General features: G+C 57.9%; 1 protein-coding gene across 1 annotated transcript; it reads left to right on the forward strand.

Moving 5' to 3' along the window:
* Positions 1-357: 357 nt before the first annotated feature.
* RAPGEF3 (Rap guanine nucleotide exchange factor 3) lies at positions 358-23,183 on the forward strand. The gene is made up of 27 exons (XM_026113174.2): positions 358-753; positions 12,076-12,129; positions 12,588-12,694; positions 12,866-12,987; positions 13,213-13,387; positions 13,833-13,917; positions 14,156-14,216; positions 14,551-14,627; positions 14,796-14,942; positions 15,365-15,474; positions 15,781-15,869; positions 16,716-16,794; positions 17,047-17,197; positions 17,311-17,393; positions 17,823-17,862; positions 18,024-18,105; positions 18,237-18,383; positions 18,665-18,762; positions 19,085-19,210; positions 19,337-19,518; positions 19,607-19,697; positions 20,268-20,318; positions 20,731-20,818; positions 21,270-21,334; positions 21,698-21,752; positions 21,877-21,948; positions 22,784-23,183. The coding sequence occupies exons 1-27, from the start codon at positions 466-468 to the stop codon at positions 22,900-22,902; spliced, it is 2,844 nt and encodes a 947-aa protein (XP_025968959.2). The 5' UTR covers positions 358-465; the 3' UTR covers positions 22,903-23,183.
* The last annotated feature ends 1,027 nt before the right edge of the window (positions 23,184-24,210 follow it).

Here is a 24,210-nt window from a genome sequence, read left to right on the forward strand (position 1 = left end):
CAGCCGGGCATTCCCGAACCGGCAGGGGGTAGCAGGGGTCCCAGGGACGAGGGTCCGGCGGGGCAGTCCCGGGCCGTCCGGGGATCCCGGAGGCGAGGGTCCGGCCGGGCACTCCCGAACCGGCCGGGGGTCGCAGGGGTCCCAGGGACGAGGGTCCGGCGGGGCAGTCCCGGGCCGTCCGGGGGCCGCGGGGTCCCGGGGCGGTGGTGCGGGCGGGGTGCTCGGCTCCCCGGCGCCGCTCCGGGCCGCTCTCTCGGTCCCAGCCCGCTCGGGGGCGGGGCGCGCCCAGCCCGGCGCGGCGGCGGCGGCGGCGGCGGCAGCGGCGGCAGCGGCGGCGGCGGCGCCGAGCCCGGCCCGTCCCGCCCCCGAGCAGCGCCGCGGCGAGCCGGAGCCGGAGCCGGGGCCGCGGGGGCTGCAGGGCGCTGCGGCCGCGATGGCTTCGCCCCGCCGCGCCGCCGCCGCCGCATGAAGGTGCGCGGGGCCGGGGCGGCGGCCGGGGCCGGGGCCGGGACCGGGGAGGCGGCGCGGCGGCGCCCGGGCGCTCCGGTGGCCCGGAGCCGGCAGGGCACATGGCGAACCGGGCTGGAGCCGGGCGCCGGCGCGCCCTCGCCGCCTCCCCCGGGCGGGCTCGGAGCTGACGGGAACCGGCTCTCGGTGCTGCTCAAGAAGATGCACTTGTTCCGGAGCTCCAGCTACGAGATCCGGCTGGAGGGCGAGGGGGGCAGCCTGCCCCGCATCCAGGGCATCCGCTGGGTGAGTGCGGGCTGCGGGCGAGGGGGCACCCCGGCGACAAGGGGTGGCACCGAGCGCTGCCCTGGGGCTGCTGGGCGCAGGGACCCCCAAGGGTCAGGCCCCCCCTTAGCTGGTGGCTTTCTCCACCCTGGCACTGCCCCTTGCAACACTGCCTGGGGTGCTGGGGGGGGTCTTCGCTTGGCAGCGGGGCTAGGGCTGGATGCTGCTGCGGGGTTGGGGGTGTTGAGGGGGACGCGGCGAGGTGGAGGCGCTGGAAGACCCGAGCGGGGCCCCGCTGGCTGATCTCAGCCTCCAGACCCACTTCCTGAGCAAGCTTTTGCAGGGCAGGTCCAGCCTTTGCCTGCCTTTCCAGGTGGCCTGGCACCGGGCTGTGATCTGTGACCCGCACCCTGCTCCCCCCTCTTGTTTGTTCGCTGCAAGGCAAGGCGTGCAGCGAAAACATTTCTGCAGCCGGCTGCCCTAACCCCTTCTCCAGGCGCAGCTCGCAGCGAGGCATGAAATGAGCCCTGTGCTATTGTGCTCCGGTGCACAGCGCCTGGGCAGCGGCCGAGGAGCGCGCACAAGCCCCGAGCGTGTGAACAGGAAACACCGTCTCTGCCTCTGCAGCACTCAGGGTTCAAAATGTTCCTTCCCCGTCAGGTCAGACTGTTTCTGCAGGCAAAACCTGTCGCTTGGCAGCAGGACAGTGCTCAACATCACGTCCTCCAGCCCGGGGTCAGTGCGGTCCCCTTGCCAAGAGCTGCAGGTCTCCCGAGGGGTGCAGAAAACATCCAGTCCCCACTCTCAGCCTCTTGCTGTCCCCTTCGGTCCAGGAGGTGACTGTGGTTCATGGCCACAAGCGCATTCAGCCATCCCAGCTGTGCAAGCGCACTTCTGTCGAAGCTTCTTTGCTCCAGGCCTTCTCCATCCCACGCTGCTTGACAAGAGCTAGGTGGGCAGCTGAGGCAAAAGGTTTTTTTCATGAAAAAAGTCAATTTTTTACGGAGACAACAACCCCTTTTTTAGCATTTTTACGTGGTGCACAAGTTACTTTACAAATAAGGAAGCTTTCTCTCTTTTTTCCCTCCTTTCTGTTTTCTTTGAGTTCGTAGGAACTCAATTTCTTTTCTTAACTAAATGCACAAGGTGGCAAAAACCAGGGAGCTCAGGAAAACAGCAGTATGTAGAGGTACTATTTTAAAGTGCCCAACCAGGATACATCTGATAAAATACTGCCGAGAGCTCATACAGGTGGGAATGCTCGCTCGGCCCCTTGCTCAGCCCAGCATCCCGGTCACCCCCAGCGCGGTGCGCACAGCGCGGTGGCACGTGCAGCATGGCAGGAATGTCACCTCCCTGGGCGGCTCCCACGTGCGTGGGTATGTCTGCGCGTCATTTGAAGGGAGAGGGTCTGATCTGTGCAGGGAGTGGGAGAGCAGCCGATGTTTTTCCCAGTGTGTGCAGGTACCAGGGTGCTCCCGGCATGCCCGTTCCTCCGGGCCGGGAGCGGGTGCGGGGAGAGCTGGCTGGCCGTGTGTAGGAGCAACGTTTTCTCCACTTGTCCCCAACGCTCTGCAAGCATTTGGCTCTTGGGAACGCCTCCTCGTGACCGTGACTTCGTCTCACACCTCCTGGGGACCTCTTTGCCTGTCTCCCGTGCCCAGCAGATTCCTCCCAGCCCTGGTTTTAGCAAGGAGACTCCAGTTCAGGCTCCCATTCCCCGGCATCGCTGGTGCATCGCAGACCAGCGTCCCAAAGTAGCTCTGTGCTTCGCCCCTCCAAGAGATCTGCAATGCTTGAGTACAAGTGTTATCCATGCAGGCTCCCGCTGCATCCGTATGGCTCCGGAGCCTGCAAAAAGATGGAGGGGGCAGAGCAGGTCCTTCAGAGCCCCCTTCCCCAGCAAGGGTCCGGGGTGGGGGCAAGCAGGAGCCTGGCTCGCTGCCATGTTGTTGGAGGCTGCGGATGGGCGAGGACATTTTCTGGAGCCGTAAAGCCTGAAATAGCTCCTGTTGTTTTCCTCGGGATCCCAAACAAAGCAGCGCGCGAGCGCGGAACGGTCGCTCCTGGCCTTGGCCGGGTGCCCGCAGCTGCCGGATTTCTGGACACAGACAGGATCTCAGCGCCCTTGTGTCCTGTAAGCAGGAAGATGGAAACAGGCAACTCCTTAGGAAGCCGTTTGGAGACAGCGGCTGAGATGCTGTGACAATTAGGCAGGGGGTGAGGGCGGGCTGGGCATCCTGTGAGTCAAGCCCAGGACGGACCCGGGAACAGCGCAGCGCCCGTGGTAGGCAAAGGGCTAGGGAGCAAGCATGCTTTGGGAACACTTTTTAGGACAGTCATAGGACTTTTCTTTGCTGATCCAGCAATGAAAAAACACCAGCAGGGTTGTAGCCACTCAGGAAAAGTCCTTCCGAGTGGTCGTCCCTGGCAGAGGCTTTTCTCAGTCTCTTTTGCTGTCCTTGTGAACGTAGCTTTGCGCAGGACTGTGGGATATTCTGTCCCTCCGCCTCAAGGAAAGGCCTCCCTGCTCTGCATCTCCTCACCTACCAAGTGACAGCAAAGTGGAAGGGGCTGTTTGGGGTCCAGTGGGTGCTGAGGACCAGCTGGTGCCTGTGCACAGAGGTGGTGACATCGGCCTCCAGGTCCCACGGGAGGCAGCTCCGCGGTCCAGCCGCAGCCTGGCTCGGATTTGCAAACATTTGCTCTACAATTGCCGGAGCGTTTCCTGTTCCACGGGGCAGTCACGAGGCTCAGGAAAGTTTGTACAGTGAGTAAGTCACGGTGTCCCAGCCGCAGAAATAGAGGGGCCAGGCTGGGAGCGCCTCCAGGGACCTGCTGCATTTGCAGAGCCGCTTGTTGTCCTCCCGCTCCCCCAATCTCTCTTAAGCATCTTGCAAACTACCGGGTGCAGGGTCTTGGCTTGGGCCAGGACTCTTCTTCTGGTCTGGGCTGCCCAGAGGAGGAGGAAAAAAACCTGGGGCATGGAAAGAACTTGAGGAGGTAACTGAGGTCTTGCAGAAGTGAGAACTAGAAAATGAGGTGCGGGCCAGGGAGCAGCCTGAGCTGGGCAGGGTGTGAGCAGACACCTGCTCAGCTCGGGACCGTCCGTCGGCCAGGCAGATGTTGCAGCGCAGAGCACCCATCCATGCACCCATCAGTGAGTGTCCACCTCCATCACCCTCCTGCCTGTGGCAGGAGGTGCCAGGCTGTTTGTTTTCCCCTTGGCTCCTTGGTAGGTGTTTTTTACCTTGAATCTGCTTGCAAAGAAGGATCTTGCAGCTAATTACTCTTGCCCTTGGCTTCCTTAATTGAGGCTTTAGTGAGGGCTGTCCCTCTCGCTGTTGTTCGGCCAAGGCTGGGCTTGCTCACACCTTCTCAACCTGCCCGGAGTGAGCAGCAGCACAAAGCAAAAAGGGCAGAGCAGGCAGACAGCCTTTGAGGAGGACTTGGCCCAGAAGATGCCAATTTGTTGTGCTGCTAGTGCCCACCATCTCCACCGCCAGCCTGGAGTCCCCAGCCACTGTGCTGCAGACCTTTCCATAGAGACAGGCTTTGCAATTGCCTCTGTCATCACAAAGCAGCCAGAAATAAATGTGGGAGCCTACAAAATCTTCCCCTTGAGATAACCTACATGCAGGTGAAAGCACCCTGAGTAAAGATCGCCCTCATCCTGTCTCGAGGTTAACGCTCAAAGTGCGTTAACTGTCTTAGCGCGTGGCGTGGAGAACAGGTCTGACGGGTGCCTTCAGCTTCCGGTAGCCTGTGATTTATGCTGCACATGCAGCAGAGATGAAGGGTTGTTTATTCAGGGCCATGGCCATGTGGGAGCCCTCATCCCTCGCGCATCTCACTTTCCCCTTGGTCAGCGCTTGGGTGGGAGCTGATATCAGCAGAGCTCATCTGGATTTACATGGTGGCAAGCTGGGGTTAGGGCTGTGTCTGCAGCCAGGCTCGAGCAGGGCTCTCCGCTGACTCCTACCACTGTGGGGTGAGATGGTGGGGAGGAGGAGGTGGCCCCATGGTTCAGGGATGGGAAATCACCTGGGCTCTTGGGCAGCAGGTGATGGCGCTGCCATTGTTTTTTTTTTTCCTTTTGTCACTCTTCTTTTAACTGGAGCATCTGGCACCCCATCCTGGGATGGGAAAACCCTGGGGAGAAAAAGAAACACAAGGAGAAAAAGCAACTGCTGATGGGGGATAGCCTTTGGAAAGGACAGTGGTGGAGGAGACAGGGGCCCCAGAGGGCCCTGGAAAGGGACGACAGTCCCAGCCCCAACAGTCCCACTGCTCCTGGAAAGCATCTAGGGAGCCGGGGGATGCGCTGGAGTCTCTGCTTGGATGCATGAGTGGACGAGGGGGTGGACACAGCCCTGCAATCACTGAGATCTGCGTCCAGGTCTCTTCTTCTGGTGATGGGAGCCAGTGTGGCAAGGACCAGGAGGAGGATGAGGGGTCCCATGATGTGCTGGGGCCTTGCCTGGGAAGAACAGAAAGGAAAGAGAAGGGAAGCTAGGACCTCAGCAGGAGGCTCTGGAGGTATCAGGAGAGGATCTGCAGCCTGGCACGCTCAAAGGTCACCTGCAGAAAGCATAGGAGCCAGGGTACCCACAGCCGGCACCACCATCACACCCGTACCCGTTGCTCCCTGCAGGATTTCCAGGCAATGTCCCCAGGGACTGCAAACAGAGGCAGCCCCTGGGGTCCCTTGCCCTTGGGTAGCAGAACATCCCCTGCTTGGGATGCAACAGCGAGAGGATGGAGCAGGTGGAGGTGTTTGAGCTGTGCTGTTCACAAGCAACCGCTGGGGCTGGGTTTTTCAGCGCTCAGGAGTGGGCAGAGACAGGTTGAAGGCAGGACGTGCACTGCTTGGCTTCTCCCTTGGTTTTTCAGCATTTTAATGACATATCCATTGTTGCTCAATATATTCAGGGTCTATTGAAAGGGGAAGAATTTGGAAATAGGCTGGGGAATGGGATTAGGATGGGGTGCTATGAGTGCCTCCCTGGGCCCCAGGGAGCCCACGTGGGTAGTGGGGGAGGTAGAAGGCATCTTGCAAGGCTCGTTGGATTGGGACCTGGGGTACAGGGGTCATTGGTGTCTGTGGCACAGGGAGACGAGGCTCTGAGAGAGTCCAGCTGAGCTCAGCCTGCTCCAGGCTCAGTTTCGGCCATGGCTGAGGATGTCATGGAGAGGGGATGCTAGAGAGAAGCAAGCACTGGAGGCATTTTTGGCTGGGAGCAACGCTTACAGCCTACGGGACTTTGCCATCCATGAGAGATGCCAAGCAGTCCCATTGGCTGCACACTGGTTTTTTTAGGCAATCCTGAGCTTCGACATGTTACGGGACCAAATTCACACGGGTGACGGAGTAGAAAACACAGCCTGGCAGCAAAGAATTTCCTGTCCCATGAGGGATGAGCTGACACTCCCAGCGGAGCTGCATCTGGTGGGTGAGACCCACTCCGCGTAGCACCCTTCCAGTCGGCAGCCAGTCCGTCCAGCCCCGCTGGCTGGGACCTGCTGCGGCGGCTGCAGTCGCAGACTGGAGCGTGCGTGCTGCTAATAAAGACGGTTCCCAGCTATTCCTGACAGCCGTAATGACAGATTGCTCCAGGAGAGTCCCCGAGCCAAAAAGGGTGATGCTATTTTAGGACTGGCTTTGGTAGATGGCAAAGACATTAAAGAGGAGCTGGTCTTAGAAAATAGCATTGGATCAAATCATCACTTGTTGATTCAGTTTGAATTAAATAGAACAAAAAAACTAGGTCTCTGACTGGGGCTTTCCATTCCCAAAGGGTGCATTTTTAAGTAACAAGGGGACTATTTAGAGAAAGAGAGCTGGATGGAGGAATTCAGCACTGTGCGTGAGGGAACGGCTTATCGTTTCTCATACAGCAAGGTACAAAAGCTGCCTGGAATTTGCATCCCAAACAACAGGGAAGAGTGTTCAGGATAGGCTCCAGGCTTAGCTGCATGGATAAGTACCTTGGAGAGGATGTGTAGAGGAAGTCAGAGTCACGGGAAGACAAGCAAGGAGGTAGCTGCAACATGGGAATGGCTTTACCATGTCAGAAAGGGTCTGGCTGGAGCAGACAGCAATCAATGGGGGCTGCCTGGGGAAGAGTCGCAAATGTGAAAAAATAGCAAGATTTTTTTCCAAATTCTCTTCTGCCCTCCCCACCAGTGGCTCATGGCTCAGTCTTCCTGAGCTGGAACTCACGTTTTTGCATGTAGCAAACTTTGATAGATATTTTTTAGCTCCCATTAATTTATCTAGTCCTTTTTTGAACCCTTATAAACTTTTAGCATCTGCAGTGCCCTGTGTCAGAGAGAGTCACAGCTTAACCATGCACCGTGTGTTGTGAGTACCTGCTGTTGCTTGTTTTAAATGCCCTCCACGATTAATTTGGTGTCATCTTTTTTGTGTTGTAAGAGACAGCAGAAAATTACTTCTTATTCACCTTCCCCATCCCATTTCTTGCAGATCTCTGTCATATTCAAGCATCCTCCAGGAGACGGCCTTTCTGAGCACTTTGCCATCTTTTTTGCCTTCTTTATGTCTTTTCCATTTCTCTTTAAACTTTCTAAGGGAACATCAAATTATATGTTGAAATGGGTGCACTGTGGATTTATACAGGAGCAAAGTGAGATTTTCTATTTTATTCTCTTTCTCTTTCCTACTAACGCCCACTGTGCTATTTGCGTCTTTTACAGCTATTGAGATCTGACTTCACATTTTCAGAGACGCCACGATCTCCTTCCTGAGAGATCAGTTCAGAGCCTGTCACCAGGAGTGTGGGAAATTTAGGCTTGTTTTCTTATATCCTTTATTGACATTTCTCTGTGTTGAATTTTATCTGCTGCTCTGTTTTCCCCCTGTTCAGTGCCCTGAGGTCTCTCTGCATTTCTCCAGCCAGCCCTGTTCCCTTCTGCCCTGGAGTATCCTCACCTGTGCTGTCATCCCTCTGCTCACCGCTTCTCCAGGTCTCCCTCCATGAGACCCCACCAGCAACATGCCTTCTCCAGCAAAGCTGAGGTTTTTTCACACTGTTTGATGTCTATCGTTTAAGCAATAACTCAACCCCATGAGGATTTTTCACAGTATTTCATGGTCACCTAGATTGTCTCAATGAATTTGGCACATTTGAGCAGACTGTATCCAGCACATGTTTGGTGACACTTTCTGGCTTGCTGGTCAGTAGTTTTCAGGATCTCCCCTGAAATACTTTGGAAAAACAGCTTCATATTTGCTACCTCTGTCTCTTTGGTACCGAGGAAAGCGGGAGGTTGCAATTCATTCCTTAGTAAATCAGCTGTTTCACTCTTAAGTTCCTCTAGATGCCGGAGACCACCAGGCCCTAGTGATTTGTAACTGCTTATTTTCATGATTTAGTCTATAACCTTTTTCCAGCAGTGTTTCATTTGAGACCAGTCCTGCAACCTGTTGCCTGCAAAAAAAGGATTTTTCATGCATTCCTCCCGCGCTCCTCCATGGCGAACACAGGCACAGAATTCATCATCTCCTTTTGCTCATCTCATCCTGCATGAGTGCTCTTGACCCCCATCATCTGCCGTCGTACAGACTGGCAGCAGGTCTGGTCCTTAGGTGCCCTCTGCAAGTTGTTTCTCCAACTCTTCAAGGCCTTCTTGTGCCTTCCCAGTAACGTGCTGGAGTTTGTGATCTTTTCCGTCTTTCTCATTTGGACCCAGTTTCAAAGCTGGAGGAAAGCCTTCCAGGTCTGAATGCCTCTCCTTACCCTGGGGCCACTCTAGCTTTCTGCGGGTCTTTCTGAAGTCCTTCTCCGCAAGTGGCAAGTGTTTGCTCTGTCTCAAACACACTGTCTTTGATCCCTGTTTGCAACGATCTCAGTCTTTTAACTTCCTTCTTTTATCTACCAGCTTCCTCATTTTAATGGACTTCCCCTTTTGAAATTAAACATAACTGTAGGGGGTTTCTTGTTTTCAGGTCTCTGGTATGCATGTGGTGATGATGTTAGGACACTGCGAGGTAACTGTAGTGTTTTGAACTGGATCCAGACTTTTTTTCCCTTTGAGATATCTCAACTAGCTGCTCCATGAAGCAGTTTTTAGTGGTGTCTGAAGCGTTAATCTTGGTAGTGCCTTTCCGTGCAAGTTGGACACATTGCGGTAGTGCCAAAGTGGCTGGCAGTGTGCAAGGTAAAATGAGTATAAAGTGAGAATGGCTCAAAGTTAAGCTGATGCAGGAAAAAATAAACAGGCAGAGGTTTTGTATGGCATATGTTAGTCATCTGCATTCAGCAAGGATAGGGCTTTGCCTTGGTTTTTGGAGGACGATCCTGACGACTGCATGGGAGGAGGGATGCAAGATGCCCCATGACATTATTCCATCGAGAAGGGAAGCAGAGCATGGAAAGGGCTTATGGGGAGGGATTGGAAGCAGTATGGAACTGTGTGAATTGTCAAGCCAAGATCGAGGCGTCTGATCCAATATATGGAAACAAGGAGTTCGGACATTTCTGGGCTTGTGAAGGGGAAGATGGGATCTGGGAGCCTGCAGGAGCAGTGCCTGCCCTCAGCATTATTTCATCTTCCCTTATAAAATAGTTCAAAAGACCTAGAAGTGATTTCTTTTCGTTTGTGCATCAAGGGACTAGGGATGTTCTGGTAGAGAGCAGATGAGGCTGGACTGACTGCAGACACCTTAGGTGGCCCTTAGAGAAGGCTTCTGCCCATCCAAGGTCCTGCAGCAGCTTCCCAGAAGGGCTAAGAAATATAACTGCCTTTTGGATGGAGCCCAGCCGGTCTGTGATGAGGCATTTGTGGATGTGCTGAGTCTGGAGATATTTGTTGGGGCAGCCTCAGAGGGCAGCCAGCCTGTCGTCCCCCAGGGCTGCTGCCCAAGCATCCTGTGGGGCTGCTGCCGGAAGGACTCGGCGCAGAGTTCTGTGCTGCTCTTGCTGCTCCCGCTTTCGGTGCGCGCTTCGCCTGCCATCAGCCCTCTGCCCCCGCCGCGGTTTCTCCGCAGCGGCAATCAAAACATCGTAAAGCGGCGCTGCGGGAGCCAAAGGAAACAAGTGAAATGATGTCGGGGGGAGAGCGTCCCGGGTACATGACATGGGGAAATGCATCCACAAGCCGGGTCTGCGCCGCTACACGTTCAGGTCTGCAGCAGCACTTCGTGCCAGCCTGCAGAAGGGCTGGAGCAGCTCTGTAATTGCCCTGAGGAGCTGGGAGGTGTTTCCAAGAGGTGAGTGCAGTCGGCTCACTGCTTTCCCTCTGCGGGACCTCCAGCAAGGTGCAGGATGCTACGAGAAGAGCTGGGGCCAGGCTGCTGTCCAGAGACTCTCCCTTTGCTTGCGCCATGAGAAGGCACGCTGCTGTCTAGCAGGGCAGCTTGGCCAGACTCCTGGGTCCCCAGGGCCCGTATTCCTCCTGATGCTGTCACTCTCACGCTCAGCAACTGTGCAGTGGGTCATGGGGGCACTCAGCCAAGCAGAGCCCTGGCCTGGGCCTTGCTGCAAACCCTGTGTGCAAGAGCAAAGTGAATGCAACAAGCCCATGTGGCCAGGGTCATGCAGGACCTTCTGCTTCCTCTGCCATGGCTGATCCTTCCCTTGTTTGAGGTGATGTCCCATAGCCTCATCCGTCGCTCGCTGAGGATGACCCTGACCTAATGGGCCAGGGATGCACGGTGGGGCGGGGGCCATGCTCTGCAGGGGACCACCACTGGTCATACAGCTGTACTGGTGCAGATGCAAGACCCCACCAGTCTTTTGTCCCATACGTGGAGAACAGAAACTCCAGCTAGTTCCAGTGTAAAGATACCACAAAAAAAAAAGCTCTCTGGGTCATACTTTGGCTTGGTCTCCTGGATATGGGCATCATTGCCTGGACCAGCTGAGCTAACGGAAACAGTTAAACAAGTGGAGCAAAGGGCTGGTCTGGAAGCCTGGCTCTGAGCGAGTTGTTGCCTGTATGATTGCAGCATCTGGTGCAAGCCGAGCACGAAGTTACAAAGCAAAGTCCTGGGGAAGGGGATGGCCAGCTAACAGCGTGACACAAAACCAGCAGGTTGAACAGGTTTTGAATGCAAGAAGCACCTTATTTAACCTGAGACTCAGACTGCTGAAACAGCCTCCCTGCTGTAAAGCAGCAGTTTGGGGATGGTACTTAGTCCGTCTAAAAAAAAGGGATCAGTCTGTGCCTGGAAACAGGAGCTGGATTTGGTAACACAGGACACTGCTCCAGGGCTGGATGTTGGGACTGATCTGCACAGCTGTAGGGGGATGGGGATACCCATTTGCACCTATACATGTGGAAAACCTTCTTAGACAAGCCCGACTGATTGCTTTCTGTGATGTGATTGCAAGCACGGCTGACAACAGCACTTGCAGACACGTAACAGACTCAGGCTTGCAGGCATGCCACGCTGGCTAGCAAGGAGGGCTCTTGGTAATGAGGTATTACACTTTGCTCACTAGCCCACCTCCAAAAGCAGCTACCAGAGAGGACTGCTGCCAAACAGGAATAGATGTAGCAGGGGAATCCTTGCAGGGGACCGTGCTAAGTTGTGGCAAGTATAAAATGGCACTGAGAAATGTGCATGGGGTGGGAGGTGCCTACCAGAGGGGCAGGACAGCCTTGCAGAGCATCCTTTGGTGAGCTGGACCCATCTGAATGAAACGCAGCTGGGTAACAAGCCACATGTCCCGGGAGGAGGTTTCGGCCAGGGGGTACCTGCAAGGGGCAACCGGGAAAAGGATTTTAGGGGCATGGAAAGCCTTGAGCCGGAGAGCTGCTCACAGCAGTTGGTAGGGGCAGATTAAAGCAAGATGAGGAGGTACTTTGTCAGCATTGAACTGATTGCTAGAAGACATTGTGGAGGCGAAAAACACAAATGGAGTCAAAAAAGCATTTAGACCAATGTGTAGAGGACACATCCATCAATGCAGCCTCCGTTAGGGCCAGAGAAGTCATTACCTGCTACAAAAAGCACCTTATTTCTTACTCTCCCCATAACATCTTTTAGGGTGCATAAGGGCTGGGCACACCCTTGGGGTGGCCCAGACAGTGAAGTGGTGTCCTGGCATGGTTTTGCCCCCAAAACCACTTCACCAGGACCACATCCCCTTGCTAATTCCTCACTGGCTGCTCAGGTATCTCCATGTGAGTGACCTCAGAGGGGCTGATCTGAGAGCTCAGCCCATGTCCTGTCAAGTCCATGTCCTTCCTGAGAAGCCATGTGTCTGGGGGCTACGTGCCTTGGAGGAAGCAGGAGCCCTCCTGGGGCGTGCAGGACACTGGGGGAGCATGGCTGTGACCCCACAGCCACCAACCCCCTTCTCTTTGGTTTTCCAGACCCCACTTTTGGACAGCGAATCTGCCTTGGATTATGGACACAGCCTAACCCAGGTGTGTTGGCAGGGAAAATCCACACGGGCAGGAGTTTGGGACCTGTGGGGGGGGGTGGATGTTGGGGTAGAGAAACATGCCTTGAAGGCTGTGACAGGAGCACCCTAATGCCACAGGGTCCTCAGCTCAGAGCAGTCCAGCTTTGGGCTGGTCAGTCCCTGGGGCTTGGCTGTTCCCAGGGGCCAGAGATGGAGATCTTGCCATGCTGGTATGTACGTGCAGGTGTGTCAGACCTTTGGCAGGGTTTGGGGGATGTTTGGTACAAAGCACATCCCTCTGCTGCCAGCCCCAGTGGCATAGTCCCCTGCCATGGGCTGCAAATCCTGCCTGAGGGGACAAACCCTGCGATGTCTCGGAGAAATCAGTCTGCACCTCCCTCCCCATGTCATCGTCACAAGGGGGAGTGCAAAGGGGGCTCTCATTTCCTCTGCCAACCACAGATCTTCGTTCCCCTCCAGGCATCCTCAGAGAAGGTCTGGCGAGCTGGGAAGCTCCTCTTCAGCCACCTCATGATCACCTGCCCCGGCCTCATCCGTGACCACAAGCATCACCTGCGGCACCACAGGTGGGACAGCCATCGCCCGGACAGCGCCGGGGGCATCGCGGGCTGCTCCAGGCTGTGGCAAAGGGCCTGACACTGCCGGCCCCCAGGAGCCATCCAAGGATGGCAGGATTTACCTCGCCTATCCCAGGCAGGGGCTCGCCAGTGCCCTTCTCATGCCGTCTGCCCTTCCAGGCAGTGCTGCTCCGGGAAGGAGCTGGTGGACTGGCTGCTGAGCGCGGGGCTTGCTGTCCAGACACGGAGCCAGGCCATCGGCGTGTGCCAGGTGCTGGTGGATGGAGGAGTCCTCACGCACGGTGAGCGCGGGCAGCACCAGCACCGTACGTGGTGATGGGGTCTCCCTGGGGCTTGTGGAGATGTGGGTTGGGGTGCCAAGAGCAAGGCAAGCTGGATATACTGGGTTGCCCCGGGCTCTGCAGGCTGCCAGCATCTCCCATGGGTGCACACGTGCCTGGCAGTGCCCAGCTGGCCATGCGCATGGCACCAGGCACAGCCAAATTCTCACACTCTTCTCCCCACAGTGAAGCAGGAGTGGCATTTCCAGGACAAGGACACTCAGTTTTACCGCTTTGCCGAGCTGGAGCTGAGCCCCGAGCCCGGCAATGGGCTCCGGGATGCGGAGGAGCTGCTGGAGGCACTGGCATTCTTGGCCCAGCTGGGCCCTGATGCACTGCTCACCATGGCCCTGCGCAAGCCGTGAGTGTCCAGGCTCTCCCTAGGGTCTGGGGAGGGACACAGGGCCCATTTCAACCCCACTTAGCTCCAGCGGGGTGGAGAGGGCAAAGGCTCCCATGGACAGGGCTCAAGGGAAGGCTTTCTGCACAGGGTTGGGGTGCAGGGTGACCTGAGCATCTCCTCCCAGGCTGTCAGATGGCTCAGAGGATCCCAGAGCCCAGCAGGAGCCCAGTGGTACCCATGCAGGGTGTTTAGTGCCTTTGGTTTCAGACCCCCAGGTACCTTCTGGACAGCACCTCAGGGAGAGAGAGAGGCTGCCCTGCCACCAGGTTGTGTCTGGAGAGGGTCACCTGCATGGGGCTGTGCCCCAGGACACGGCAGGGAGAGGATGCACAGCCTCCTCCTGGGATGCTGTACCCTGCAGAGCTGGCTCCCAGACAGCCACTTACTTGCGCTCTCCCCCCAGGCCTACCCAACGCACAGAGGACGAGCTAGAGCTCATATTTGAGGAGCTCCTACACATAAAGGCTGTGGCTCATCTCTCCAACTCGGTGAGTGTGGCCATGTTGTGCTCCCCCCTCAGCATGTGTCCCCCTCCCCCTCCCTGTCCCCAAGCTCTGCTGTGTCCCATCACCTCCCATGGCATCTGGGCATCTTCTTCCTCTCCCCTTCTGTCCTCTCCAACCACACCGGATCCCTTCCTGCCCCTATCACCCCTGCCCGAACGTGTCCCCTCCTCGCTCAGCTCCAGGCTGGAGTGGCACTAAGGGTGGGCGCCTCTCACTGCAGGTGAAGCGAGAGCTGGCGTCTGTGCTGATGTTCGAGTCGCAGCAGAGGGCAGGCACCGTGCGTGAGTATCGTGAGAGTGTCACAGCCTCAGCTGGCTCTCCCTCCAGGAGAGGGTGCAGGGCTGGGCTGGCATCTAAGAGAAGGTCCCCTGCTAAGGATGAATGGCTGGAGCCAATGCCACTGGCTGTGGACATTCCTGATGTCCTGCAGCAACCTTTGGACCTTTGTGGACCAGAGATGGAGGGGACTAAAGCACCTGCCCGTTTGCCTGGGCTGGATTGGGTCCTGGGGCTGGCCAGAGCGGGGTGGCTGAAGAGGGCTGATCCCCTCGTAGTCATGTGGGATGCTCAGGGACTCCCCCATTCGAGTGCTGGACACCACAGTTTTCTCTGCAGTGTTCAGCCAAGGAGATAAAGGCACGTCGTGGTACATCATCTGGAAGGGCTCGGTGAACGTGGTCACCCACGGCAAGGTACGTGGTTCCCTGCCCTGCACAGCAGCCACCAAAGCTCCCTAGGCCCATCCACTCCACACTGTCCCCAGATGCCGATGGAGCAGGGCTCTCTAGACACCCAGCTTTGCTGGTCCAGAGTGGGAACGAGAGCTCCCACCCTGTCCCTCATTCTACCACCCTCCCCAGGGCTTGGTGGCCACCCTGCACGAGGGGGATGACTTTGGGCAGCTGGCACTGGTGAACGACGCGCCCCGCGCAGCCACCATCATTCTGCGGGAGGACAACTGCCACTTCCTCCGCGTGGACAAGCAGGACTTCAACCGCATCCTCAAGGTAGGCACGAGGCCCTCAGGGTTAGTGGGACACTAGGCATGTCAGCATTGCTTGATCCGAGGCATGTCATGCTTTTCTCAGGGCTGAGGGGTGCACAGAGGCCACAGTGCTCCCAGCTCCAGGGTCCCGTGGAGGGCACATCCCTGAGCAACTTCTCTCCTGCATCTCTGTTTGCTGATGTGGTTTTTGGGGTGCAACCAGCTGGACTGACATCACCTAGTGCCCATAGCTCAGGGTGCCTGCTCACACTGGGCTTGGTGCACCAGCCCCCAGGCAATGCCAGCCGGGTCCAGTGCAGGGTGCAGGAGGCCATGAGCAATGCGTTCTGCAGCCCTGTGCCATGTTTGGGGGGTGGAAGGATGGATCAGGGTCCCAGAGCCTGGCATCCATCTCCCACGCTCATGGCTGGTTTTGCTCTCTAGGATGTCGAGGCCAACACCATGCGTCTGAAGGAGCACGGGAAGGTGGTGCTCGTCCTGCAGAAAAACCTGCAGGGTGGTAGCAGCCAACCAGCCACAGCAAGGAGCAGTAGGTAACAGCAGCCTGTCCCGTCCCTCCTTGCCTAGGTGAGGGACGTGTGCCTGCAGGGCTCCCAGCCAATGCTGCCTGTCCTCCTGCCCCTTGCTGGCCGCAGCCCATCTCCAAACTGGCACTGCAGCCGCTGTCCAGCTTCCCTTGGAGGAGTCTGCTGGGAGGACCCTGTCCCCGGAGGGGGAACAGGGATGCCTGGCCAAGTTGGCTGTGCCTTGAGTGGCCCTTCGTGGTGGCCCTGCACACAGCTGCAGCACTGGGTCCTTCCCACGGGGCTGCCTGACGTGGCCTGTGCTCTGCCCGCCAGGTACTCAGTGATGGCTGGGACACCCGAGAAGATCCTCGAGCACCTGCTGGAGTTCATGAGGATCGATGCAACACTCTATGACCCTGTGGGTACGTGTGCATCTGCATCCCCTGCCCTGGGGAAGACATCCCAGATACAGCTGGGCCAGGGCTCAGACCCACACTGGGCAGGGTGCTGGGGCAGGGGACCGGATTGGGGACTGATGCAGAGCAGGGCTGCCCAGTGGTGATGGCTGATGGGGCGGCTGGTTGGCTGGGGACTGTGACCCTCTGTCTACTGGTGCTACACCACTTGGCTGCAGCAAAACTGCAGATTTTGCCTCTGCTTTGGTTTTGCTTTAAACTCCCTCCAGTCTCTTCTGCTCTTCCTTTATCTGCTCATGTCTCTGGCTTGTTCCCAAAGTCATCAGTTTCATGGGAGTTCAACCAAAAAAGGCACTTCTCTCACCCTTAAACTCAGGCCAGGAGAGGGAAGCTGCTCCAGAGCCTGTGGATTGCTTCCCTTCACCTCCCTCTGCCTTTTAGAGAGGAACAAATAGGGTGAGATAGAAACCAGGAGGTGTCCCCAGTGAGTAAAAAATGAGTGCTTCTGAATCAGCCTCATCAAAGGCTGTTTTGTGAGCTAACTCTTCTCCAAATGAAGTCTGCTGAACTTCTTGTGTTTCTTTAATTTTTTCATTCCAGTAAGCTCACATTCTTGCCAAGCCTTTCCTCAGCATTTAGGAGCAAATAGTGGCCTGTGTCCAAGACCAAGCGCACGGTCCCCATGGAGGGAAGACCATCGTTGTCCCAACCCCAGACAGGGGATGGGTGACCCATTCCCAGCCAGCCAAGCTGCCTGACTGTGACTGCCATGCACCTTGCAGCGTGTCCAGTTCTGCCACGGCTCACTGGGCTTCATGGAGCATAAACAGGGGCTGGTTTGGTCTCTTCCAGATACCCTGCTGGGGGATTTCCTGCTGACATACACCGTGTTCATGCCGACCTCACAGCTCTGCAGAGCCTTGCTGCACCAATATCCTTCTGCGACTGAAAGGGGGTGGGGGGGGTCCATACCACAGCACACATCCCCCTGCCCAGGACAGCTCAGCTTGGTCCCTGTCACCCCAGTGGGACCTCAGGGGAAGCCAGGAGAACCCCAAATACCCCGGGTTTCTCAGGCACAGAGCACCCCCCCATCTCTCCTCCTGGTGTGTGGGGGTCCCCTCCCTGCCCTGTCCTCTCCCAGCCCCTCATTGCCAGTGGTGACCCCCTTGACTCGTCCCACTTTCCGTGCGGAGCCGCTGGAGGGCTCGGAGCAGGAGAAGGCCACTTACTCCCTACACAAGCGCCGGAAGATCCTGCGGCTGGTGAGCCAGTGGGTGCTGCTCTACGGGCGTCTGCTGCAGGGCGACCGCAGCACCATGGCCTTGCTGCAGGTACCATGGGGCCGGGAGGAAGCTCCCCAGCCTGCTTGTGCTGTGCAGCGGGGTCCCACAGGCATCAGGCCACGGCCATGCCATACTGAGTGCCGGGCACGTTCCTCCCACAGAGCCTCGCAGACCTGGCAAGCCAGGACCCTCGCCTGGGTGGGATGATCCAGGAGCAAGCACAGGACCGCCGGCGGCCCAAACCGTGAGTCCCTGGAGAAGGAGAGGGATTCCCATCTGAAACAGAGCCTGGTTGTACCCCAGTGCAGCCGCTGACGTCCGTGTGCTCTGGATCCTGCACCTCTGGAGGCCATAGGGAATTGCACTTTCTTTGAGGCTGAGCTTTTAGCAAGCCAGACAAGCTTGCAGTGCAATCACCTGACATCTTTGGCGTGGCACTGACAGCTCCAGGCATGCTTGACCCCAACTCCAAGGTTTCCCAGCCATGGGGGTGTAAAACACCACTGAGACTCACTGGTGCTCTGTGGTGCAGGGATGCTCAGTGGGTCCTGTTGGCACCCCATATCCTGGGGGCTGCAGGCTCTTCTCTAGTGTTATGCAGCACCTGGTTCTGTCACCAGTACCACATGTGGTCTCCTGGGTTCTAATACCACATTTACTTCTCTCTCTGCAGGCTGGAGAACGGAGGTGGCAGTGTTTCTCCCCAGCCCCAGGTAGGGTACAGCCCTGCAAACTGGTGGGTGCCAAGGTGGAGAACTGAGTCGTCGTTGCCCTTCCCTCCCTGGTCCCTCTGAAGGAGGGATGGCCAGTGGGATGGCGAAGGAGCCCGAAACAGCACCCTGTGCTGATCCTCTCTCTTGCACCTTGACCCCAGGCTCGGAGCTCTGTGAACTGGTTTGCAGGCCAGGAGGAGGCAATTTTGAACAGCAGCTGTGCCTTAAGAGCTCAGGACAAAGGTACAGGTCATACACACGTGTGTGCCCGTGGGGACTGTCCCCGCTGGAGGATGTCATTCCCCTCTCCGACAGCCGTGACAGCCCCGGTGGCTGCAGCCCGTGGTTCCCACTAAAGCCCATTCCCTCCTCAGTGCCCTACGAGATCTACAGACCCGACCACTCGTGCCTCATCACGGTGCTGCCTGTGAACGCTTCGGTGCGGGACATCCTCCGGTCCCTCAGCCCCAAGCTTGGCCGGGACGGCGAGCACGTCCTGGTGAAGGTTAATTCAGCTGGAGGTGAGCCCCATCTCCCAGGGCTGCCATGTCCTCAGAGTCTCTCCTCTCGCTGGAGAGCTTCAGACGCACTGTGGGCTGCTGCCATGTTTCTCTCCACCTGCAGGTTTTCCCTGCAGGGAGTAAAGGCAGCATTTGCCCAGTGCTTGGCCAGGATCTGCCCCATTCTCCTCCAGTCCTGGCAGGGCTGGCACCAGCTGTGCCAGGAGCTGGTCACCGGTCCGTCCCAGCTGGCTGCCTGGGAGCAAGCTGCATCCCAGCACCGAAAATCCTCTCTCCCGCAGATAAAGTGGGGCTGCAGATGGATGCTGTGGGGGTATTCACATCGCTGGGGCTCAATGAGAGGCTCTTTGCTGTGAGCGTGGAGGAGCTGTGCAACCTGGTGAGTGCTGGGGCTGGGCAGGACAAGCCGGCAGGGCAGCCCACCGCGGCGGGAGTCCAGGGCTGGGCAGCACCAGCCCGATGTGCTGCGGCCCTACCCCAGCTGCAGCAGCACAGGGGACAGATGACATTGCAGGCAGGGCTGGCCATCGGGTGCCAGTGGTCCCCAGAGTGAGGTTTGTGGCTGTCATGTCTCCTTAGTGCTCAGGGCTAGGGATGTTCATCCATCCCCCATCCTCTCCCCCAGGCAGAAGCCATCCTTCTCTTCCCTGTTACAGTTGCTAACAGCAGGAGGGGGTGGGTGTCCTCTCTCCTGTGCACAGATCCCCCATCCTGAGCAGCTGGGGCCCAGCACCGGTTCCTCAGAAACACTGGACCTCATCAGTTCCAAGGACCTCGCCAGCCATCTCACAGACTATGACTGGAACCTCTTCAAGAGCATCCACCAGGTAAGGGCAGTGCACGACCTGGGAGAAAACACCTCCAGCCTCCACCCCGGGGTGGCTCTCGGGATGCCCATCCTGCACCCAGCGTGGCACCCTGGCTAGCCTCAGCAACGGCGTTGGGCTCTGCAGGTGGAAATGATCCACTACATCGTCAGGCCACAGAAGTTTCTTGACGTGACCACAGCCAACCTGGAGCGAGTCATGCGGCGCTTCAACGAGCTGCAGTACTGGGTGGCCACGGAGCTGTGCCTCTGCCCCGAGGTGGGCAGGCGAGCCCAGCTCCTTCGCAAGTTCATCAAGCTGGCTGCACAGTGAGTGCCTCGCCTCCCACGCCTTCGCCCTGCAAGGGCAGTTTGGTAGCTTTGCACATGCTCTGACTGACTCTACCCTTGCTTGCAGCCTCAAGGAGCAGAAGAACCTGAATTCCTTCTTCGCGGTGATGTTTGGTGTGAGCAACACAGCCGTGAGCCGCCTTGCCAAGACCTGGGAGGTAACCATCCGTGACGGCCCTCTCTTGGGCTCGTAGCGGCACTGCAGAGTCTTCCAAGCCCTATAGTGACAGATCGGTGTCCCCTGGCCTGGGCAAGGGGTGAAGGCAATGGCCTGGCCAGGTTGCTGGGGTCCAAGCTGACCCCATGCTCCGAAAGCTTCTGGCGAGAGATCTGCTAAGGACAAGGACTGTATTTCCCACTGAGCAGAGGGACAGGATCAGACCACACACCTGTTTAGATTCACCCCAGGGCCAAAATCCCATGGAACAAGGTAGAAATGCCTCCAAATCTACAGCTCCTAATAAGCGCCCAGAGCAAGTGGTGTCGCAGAGCCTAACTCCCAGAGATGGGTGTTACAGGGGGTGAAAACCAGGAGATCCCAGGAGATCTGGAGGGCATTATATTGGGATGGCCTTCTTGCTGGTGGTGCCCAGGCTGAACCTTGGCCAAATCCTGCCACCACCAATGGGCACATTCTTCTCTGCCATGACCGTGTGGAAGCCGTGGCTCTGAGGGTGGCAGAGCCAGGGTGCTGGGGCCGGGATGTTGGTGACCCTCTCTCTGCACAGAGGCTGCCTCACAAGATCCGGAAGCTGCACTCGGCGCTGGAGCGGATGCTGGTGAGCGTGGTCCCTTCCTTCCCCACACCATTCCCACACAGAGGCTGACCCAGAGCAGGCACGCTCCCGTGCAGGCTTTGGCTCAGGGTTTGGAGGACCAGGAACCAGAGCAGGATGGGGTTATGTGTGCAGAAAAAGGGGCAGGGTCACCCCAGTCTCCCCACACTTGCTTGGGCTCCTTCCTGCCCTCACTTCCCAAAACACACAGGGTCACTGAGACAGGGACACCGTGGAGACAGTGCCCACCTTTTCCCCCAAGCTCTTGAGACATGTTGGCTCAGGGCACTGGAGGTCTCCTGTCCTATGTCTCTCCCCCCCGCCCCTGACTCATTTTGCACCCAGGGCCGTGGGCAGCCTGCAGTCAGGGCTGCGTCTCTGCCTGCCCCATGCTGAAATCCTTCTCTGTTCCCAGGACCCCTCGTGGAACCACAGGGTCTATCGGCTGGCTGTCGCCAAGCTGAGCCCCCCCATCATCCCCTTCGTGCCCCTTCTTCTCAAAGGTAGGTAACTTGGCTCTGGATGTGTGAGCGCTGGGCTGGGGGGCTGCACGTCTTCTGCTGGGGGAGCAGGGCAGGAAGTTTGGGCTGGGATGACAGGAAACCCTTTGCCTGTATCCAGCTCTCCCCAGTGGCTAAGTCCCTTTGGCACTGGGGCTGATGGGAAAGGCTCAAGCACCTCCTAGACCCAGATGGAGGCTCTTCATCCGTGGGGCCCAAAGACCAGCCACAGCCAAGGCACTGGTCTCCATCCCATGGGGCCATCCTGTGAGACACAGCCTCTTCCCTGCACAGGGCACTGCTTGAGGGAGGACTGAGCCTGTGGCTCTGTCACTACCTGCTCTGTGCAAGGGAAAAGCTGGGGTCATGCCTTGTGCCCTGATCTTGACCACAGCAGGGTGCAATCAGGAATCCAAGCCCTGGGCTCAGTCTGATCCCAAGCTTTCACCCACAGATATGACATTCATCCATGAGGGCAACCGCACAATGGCTGAGAATCTCATCAACTTTGAGAAGATGGTGAGTCAGGCAGCTTTGCTCCCCCCTGGGAGGACAGGTCCCATCCCCTCCACCTTTTGGGGCTTGGGACCTGCCTGTCATCCTGTCTCTGGGACGTGCAGCCTGCACAGCCTCTCCTGGGAGGCAGATCAAGAGCATCCATGTGGCCTTAGTGCAGCCCCCCAGGAGCTGGACCCCTTGGCCCTGTGCTTGTCAGAGAAAGGGGATGGTACAGGAGCACCCAGGATGGCTTCCAGCCACCATCCTTCACAGAGGGCATGAGGCAGCCACATCCACTACTAAAGCCAGAGGGGACCGTGTTTTACCAGCCTGGGAGCAAAATGGTGGATGTGGCAGCAAGTGACCCTTGTGCATTGCCCACAGCACATGATGGCTAAGACTGTACGTGTCCTGCAGCGCTGCCGGGGCCACGCGAATGGTGAGTGCGTGCCCAAGGGAGCAGGCTGGGCTGGCATCACCCATGGGCGAGGTCAGCAAATGGGGCAGGGGAATAGGGCAGCTCTGGGGACATAGCTAAGCTCCTTCTCTCTCTCCACACCTAGCTCCACTCTCCCCACTGCGGAGTCGCTCCCCGCACCGACTGGAGGACCCCAAGGCCGTGAGGATGTCCACATGTACGGCTTGAGCTTGGTGATCTGCTCTAACCCCTGAGCCCCCACCCCCACCCCGCCCCCCTGCCTTGCCCAGGGGCTGCACGTGGCCACACGAGGCTGGCTCAGGGAAATGTGTGCTCTTACATGGTGGAGTCCCATGGGGACACCCCAAGGGCATCAGCCTCCTTGCAGTGGGAGAAAGCTGGGCTGGGTCCTTTTGGTATCCAGGGATGGAGGCTGAGCTCCCTCTCCCTGCCGTACTGAGCAACGTGAGTCTGTGACTCGCATGCTGCTGGATGGAGACACCAGTCTGCACCCTCTCATGCTGAAGGGAGAATCGGTCAGCGTTTCCCACACGCCTGAGCGCTCTAACCATGCCATACGGCTCGAGCCATAGGCAGCAGCTGGGTGCATCACTTTGTCCCTTGGTGCGAGCCTGCTCCTACTTGCTCCTGCCCCTTCTCCCTCCAGCCTCACTGAGGTCCTGGAAGTGACGGAGCGGGTTAAATGAGCCAAGTTAGAGGCAATGGATGGGAATCAATGAGCCAAGCTAGAGGTAACAGAGAGGGATCAGTGAGCTGAGCCAGAGGCAATGGAGGTGGATCTGCAAGCTGAACTAGAATTGATGGGGGGGATTGGTGAGCTGGGCCAGAGGCAATGGAAAGGGATTGGTGAACCGAACTGGAGGGAATGGAGGCAGATTGATGAATCACGCCAGAAGCAATGGATGGGGGCTTGTGAGCTGAGCCAGAGCTGATGGAGGGGGCTAGGTGAGCTAAGCTGGTGTTGATGCAGGAGGCTTGGTGAGCCCAGCAAGAGGCATTAGCCCCGCTTTGATTCCAGCTCTCTGTTGCAGGCTCCGAGCAGTCCCTGAGCGTGCGGAGCCCTGTCTCTACCTGGGCCTACCTGCAGCACCTGAAAGCCATCGACAGCCAGAAGGAGCTGCTGAGGCTCTCGCGAGACCTGGAGTCTTGACAGGGAAGGAGGGCCAGAGGGGACCCGGAGCAGGGATGCGGCAGCGTGTCTGCTGGCAGTGAGGGCGGCCCTGCAGCTCCGCTCCCGGCAGCACAGGGCACAGGGCTGCTTTGGAGCTGGCCGAGAGCAGCCTGTGCTTGGCCACGCTGCTGGCTGCAGGCACCAGGCCCAGCGCCGCAAGGCAGTGCGGGAGCCCGGGTGGGCTGCGAGCAGGCAAAGGTCATGGACAACAGGGTCAGAGGCCCTCACTCATTGAGCAATAGAGGTATTTTTGTATGCAATGCTGTACTCACCTTTCTCCTCCGTGTAGCAGCCCAGATTCAGTCCATGACACCAGCCACACAGTGGGGAAGGAAGGAGCCCAGGCTGCCCCACAGTGCTGCCTGCCCCAGGGGTGCTGGGGCTGGGAGATGCCCCTTCTTCATGGGGGCACCTGAGCCAGAGCTTCCCTGTGGGCAGGGAATAGCACATCTGGCTCCGTCAGGACAAAGCCATGTGGGATGAGGTCAGGGCCTCACTCATGCTGCTGTGCTGCTGGGAGCTGCGACCATGCAGGGGATCTGTGGCTGGACACCCTGATATGGTGACAGTGGGTAAAGTCCCTGGCACTGGAATGTCCACTGTCAGCAGACAGGGATGGTGGCAGCACTACAGCCCATTTTTGATGTTCCAGCATCGAAGGCTTGTGGAAACAGGCAGGTGGTGATGGAGCTGGTCCTAAGAGGTTCTGGAGCCAGTTGCAAAGGCTGGGGGAGAGGAGAGGATGTGGCACACTGTGGTGAGCTCACTGGGCTCAGCACCTGCACAACCCCTGGGGACGGAGCACAGCAAGGGGGAATATGGAGCTGTGTGTGTCTGGGATGTGCAGGGAGCACGTGTGCACACAGGGGTGCAAAGCCAGGGTTGTGTCCTGCTGCCCTCCTGTGCCCACACACCCTCTTGCCCTGTGTTAACTCCACGACTCCTGGGAGCTGCCCCGGAGGGGAGCTGACCTTCCCCCTCTTCCGTCCTACTTGGCCCTTGGGACATACTGGCTACGTCCTCTGTCCGCTGTCTCAGCTTCCTGGCAGCTGCATGGCCCCAGCAGCCACGGGGGAGCATCTAGATCCCTCCCAGGTTCGTGGGGGCTCGGATCAGTGGTGTTGACTGCGGTGAGGCAGAGTGGGCAGGGAGCATGCCTCCACTGCAGGAACCAGCCTCTGCTGCTGAGCCATGAGCTAATCATGGCCTTCTCCATGCTTCATTTCCCCCCCATGGATGGGGGCAAGAACAGTCACCCACAGCAGTGGCACAGAGCATGGAGCCAGG

Source organism: Dromaius novaehollandiae, chromosome 28 (assembly GCF_036370855.1).
Source record: "Dromaius novaehollandiae isolate bDroNov1 chromosome 28, bDroNov1.hap1, whole genome shotgun sequence".
In the NCBI taxonomy this organism is placed as follows: Eukaryota; Metazoa; Chordata; class Aves; order Casuariiformes; family Dromaiidae; genus Dromaius; species Dromaius novaehollandiae.